The 4622-nt window shown below is 35.9% G+C and overlaps 1 protein-coding gene across 1 annotated transcript; it reads right to left on the bottom strand.

The window, feature by feature from the left end:
• Positions 1 to 1007: 1007 nt before the first annotated feature.
• LOC113288393 (probable thiol methyltransferase 2) lies at positions 1008 to 2953 on the bottom strand. The gene is made up of 8 exons (XM_026537415.1): positions 2885 to 2953; positions 2642 to 2772; positions 2296 to 2382; positions 2023 to 2123; positions 1845 to 1944; positions 1645 to 1694; positions 1446 to 1524; positions 1008 to 1318 (listed from the first exon to the last, which is right to left on the bottom strand). Exons 1-8 carry the CDS (start codon positions 2949 to 2951, stop codon positions 1280 to 1282), a joined length of 654 nt encoding a protein of 217 aa, XP_026393200.1. The 5' UTR covers positions 2952 to 2953; the 3' UTR covers positions 1008 to 1279.
• Between the last annotated feature and the right edge of the window lie 1669 nt (positions 2954 to 4622).

Genomic DNA, 4622 nt, shown 5'->3' with positions numbered 1-4622 from the left:
TTCTAAACCGATTTCATTTAGAAACGGTTATTGTTCATGCTCAAAAAGGCCGATTGTCCCGGATGGGCATTCTGGTTGGAGAAAATTGAACCAGAATCGGTCTACGTTAATGCCCACATAATTCGGTTCTGGTATGAAAGAGATAACTGTTTTTCTGTATTCTTTTTTTGTTAGCTACGGAGTACATGTGCATTTTTATAAAGCGATTTCAATTGTGCAATATCAGGAATCGGTTTTTATGTGCGTATCGTGTAAACCAATTTTGGTTAGACCATTTTTTTCCAGTTAATACTCGATCACACAAAATGAGAAGGAAATCATACTCGATTTCAGGTCGAGTACAAATGAAAATAGTTTTATTCCCGAATTGAAAATGCATATGATTTTACACTCAATTTGAAAATGAGTATAATTTTATACTCCAATTGAAAACAAAAAACGAATATGACTTCTCAAACAATCTGAAAATGCATCCCTAACTCGGGTATATATATGGAGTAAAATGAATTTTAGTTTTATTTGATGTTTAACTACACATAATTTACCGATAAAAAAGAATTTTTTTTAATCCAGAATCGGTTTATGTTCAAGTCCATATAAACCGATTCTGGGTAACAGCAAATTTCAAAATTTTTACTGTATGTTTTAGATGTTACAATTGGTTGATACCAATGTCAATGTAAACCGATTTTGGGTTGGTGTTCTTCAAACTAAATTCAATATTTTAACTTTTTTCATTTATGATGATTCATCAACACAAGTTAATTTCACACCTAACACGATATTTTTACTACTAATCACCCGAATTAACACTAATTAATTAAGGATAAATTAGCCATTAAGAAAAATTGTTGGATAAGGGATTTTCCATTTTACTTAAAAATGTATTATTTTGTCACATAGTGGTAGTCTCCAAATAATTCTTATAGCCCCGAAAAAAAGGATCAAAAGAGACGAAAGAATTGAAATATTTCTTTTGAATTTGATACCATGAAAGATTTTGAGACTTGAGAGAAGTTGTAAAAAGATTTTATTAATCTTGATAACAAAGGATTACATCAAAGAGAGCCTTATTTATATATACGTATATAGGCATACATACACCACAATCACTCATTCTTTCAGCTTTAATGGGGATTGTACCATCAGAGACTGGTTGTCGACGTGATTGTCCCATCTCTGCCTGTGTGTATGAGCTAAGATAGATGAAATATTACTGCAGATTCATACGAGTACTGGCTTTCTTCTCTTTGATTATTATTCATGATGGAGAATTTTTTTAAAGACACCTCTTCCATCTCCCAAGCTTCTCGCAACCCTGCAAAAAAAAAACAAGGAGTTCTGTAATCCCTAGTAAAGACATTCGAGCGATCAGAAGTCATAATAATTATATCACATATCTTTTTCATTCTACGCAAAAAAGACCTCCAAATCATATCACATACCCTTCGCTGTCCTACGGCCATCTCGTTATCTATTATAGAAGTCGCCTTGAATCCCCATGGATGCAAAACCTCTTCATAACTGCACATACATGTAAATATTGATGGTTAAATCAGTTGATACCAAGAAAACATAAACACTCATTTCCTTGGTACATGCTATAGAAAACTAAAAGAAAACAAAATTGAATTTAGAAATTACTCCGCCACAGAAACTTTATAAGGTGGACTTCCTCCATAACGATCATCAGTCTGCAATTAAAAAGACAAGCCAATATACAGTTAAATTTAAAAGCATGTAAGATTTTATCAGACGTTTTACTATACTTTGAAACAAAAAACTCGAAGTCAGACAGATATATTAGTTGCGATCAAAATAGATTCATTGGTCCTTGCTCTTACAGGAAACATTAGAGTTATGAGCTCCCCATCTGGTTTCAACAGCTCATGCATTTGTGTTCCCCAAGATGCTCTCATGCCAGGTTCAATTGCACAGAAAAACCTACAGTGCTCCATATATTAACGTCAGTAACATGGAGAAATCCACAGAATAAAAGAAGTTGATAAATTATCGACTTACGTATAATCAAATATGAGATCAAATTTCTCAGTTGGACGCCAAGTGAAGAAGTCTGCCTCTATAAACTCAAAACATTTTGCATTTGGTAATGACAAAGATATCTGGTGACAAAGTACGCAGACGGTTAGGCAGGTGGCGTTTTGATACAAAAGAATTGAGAACTACCAAAAGTAATGTGCTTAGCGGAAAAGTATCAGTAGAATAAAGGAGCTAATGAGGTTCGAAGCAGTAATCCATGCATATATATCTAAGTGCCCCGTATGCAAGCCTTACCTCTCTTGCTCTCTTAATGCCATTTTCAGATAAATCCAGGCCTACAACATAGCGCTCAGGGTTTGCGATTGCAATCACGTCGTGTCCCTGCCAGTTTGAATATTCTGTAAGCGGCAAAAAATATAAAGGGAAGGAAAAAACTGCAGCTGGTTACTTAAATCTACAAATTGTAAGGTGCAAACTTAAGTTAGAGAATTGAAAAACCCCCATATATCTGTACTGGCTGGCACATTCTAAAACTTAATTTTTGAGTATATATCATTGTGATTATCCCGGGTGTGAGACAAATTAAGTTGAACTGTGAGATTCTAATACACTAAAGTTGTAAGAAAAGTTTGAAACTCACAGCCCCACATCCAGGGACTAGAACTCTGCCTTTGGGAAGGGTTTCCTTGTCAAGAAGTTGAAGCAGTACAGGCGTTGGCTGACCCAAATCCCATGGTGTCACTCCTTGCTCCCAGCATTTGTTCCAACCACCTGAAAATTCCAAAAAAAAAACAATGGAAGCCCAACAGCGTACATAAAAACTAAATTGTGTCTACCCGTATATATATATATTAACTCTCAATTTGAAGAGCACAATTGTTACCTGCGGAGTACTCATCTATGATACTCTGCATTTTTTCCACCTTGGAACTATGATTTTCTTCTTCCATTTTTGGGTGTGTTGTTGGCATGGAAATGAAGGGTTTATTTATAGGTAAAAGGCCCCGATTTGGAGGGCAAATTTATGGGTAGTTGAAGAATGCGGGGACCAAGATGCAAGGGCAAAAGATACTGGGAACAGTTAAAATGAGAAAAAGATAAAGAGTATAAAAAGGGAAAGATTTACAGAGAATTACAGTTGTAATGTGAATCTTAGGTAAACTAAACACATTTGCACCTACTCTTCCTTCTAACTAAGAGCAAGCAGTATGGCCACCTGATGCGGACCAGGACTATGAGGTCAAATTTATTAGGTGCAGTAGTTGGGAAATTAATGGGGCAGTAACCTTAGATTAAAGGTGAATGCCTAATAATCAGTTAAGAGTCTGATTTATACCTAAGAAAGCAAACAGATATTTCGTACGTTTTGGTTTCTTGGTGATAATATAGCGAATCTCTGTGTCTAACCATTTCCAGCTGACAACAACAGAAATCTACTTCTAGCTTTGCATTGAAGTATTATTAGGAAGGCCATTATTGAATGTGTAACTTTTTTTTTTTTTTTTTGAAGCATGTTATTTATGCATATATATCTAAGTGCCCCGTATGCAAGCCTTACCTCTCTTGCTCTCTTAATGCCATTTTCAGATAAATCCAGGCCTACAACATAGCGCTCAGGGTTTGCGATTGCAATCACGTCGTGTCCCTGCCAGTTTGAATATTCTGTAAGCGGCAAAAAATATAAAGGGAAGGAAAAAACTGCAGCTGGTTACTTAAATCTACAAATTGTAAGGTGCAAACTTAAGTTAGAGAATTGAAAAACCCCCATATATCTGTACTGGCTGGCACATTCTAAAACTTAATTTTTGAGTATATATCATTGTGATTATCCCGGGTGTGAGACAAATTAAGTTGAACTGTGAGATTCTAATACACTAAAGTTGTAAGAAAAGTTTGAAACTCACAGCCCCACATCCAGGGACTAGAACTCTGCCTTTGGGAAGGGTTTCCTTGTCAAGAAGTTGAAGCAGTACAGGCGTTGGCTGACCCAAATCCCATGGTGTCACTCCTTGCTCCCAGCATTTGTTCCAACCACCTGAAAATTCCAAAAAAAAAACAATGGAAGCCCAACAGCGTACATAAAAACTAAATTGTGTCTACCCGTATATATATATATTAACTCTCAATTTGAAGAGCACAATTGTTACCTGCGGAGTACTCATCTATGATACTCTGCATTTTTTCCACCTTGGAACTATGATTTTCTTCTTCCATTTTTGGGTGTGTTGTTGGCATGGAAATGAAGGGTTTATTTATAGGTAAAAGGCCCCGATTTGGAGGGCAAATTTATGGGTAGTTGAAGAATGCGGGGACCAAGATGCAAGGGCAAAAGATACTGGGAACAGTTAAAATGAGAAAAAGATAAAGAGTATAAAAAGGGAAAGATTTACAGAGAATTACAGTTGTAATGTGAATCTTAGGTAAACTAAACACATTTGCACCTACTCTTCCTTCTAACTAAGAGCAAGCAGTATGGCCACCTGATGCGGACCAGGACTATGAAGTCAAATTTATTAGGTGCAGTAGTTGGGAAATTAATGGGGCAGTAACCTTAGATTAAAGGGGAATGCCTAATAATCAGTTAAGAGTCTGATTTATACCTAAGAAAGCAAACAGATATT

This window comes from Papaver somniferum, chromosome 6 (genome assembly GCF_003573695.1).
Source record: "Papaver somniferum cultivar HN1 chromosome 6, ASM357369v1, whole genome shotgun sequence".
Lineage (NCBI taxonomy): Eukaryota > Viridiplantae > Streptophyta > Magnoliopsida > Ranunculales > Papaveraceae > Papaver > Papaver somniferum.
This window is presented reverse-complemented; position numbering and strand designations above follow the sequence as displayed.

Bases quoted from the DNA above. Each gene is read 5' to 3' on its own strand.
- LOC113288393 (XM_026537415.1), bottom strand. From the start codon at position 2,951: ATGGAAGAAGAAAATCATAGTTCCAAGGTGGAAAAAATGCAGAGTATC. The intron at 1,695-1,844 runs GTAAGAGCAAGG...TTTTAATTGCAG, and splicing joins TCATAACTCTAATGTTTCCT to ACTGATGATCGTTATGGAGG. The intron at 1,319-1,445 runs GTATGTGATATG...TTTTTTTTGCAG, and splicing joins TGGCCGTAGGACAGCGAAGG to GGTTGCGAGAAGCTTGGGAG.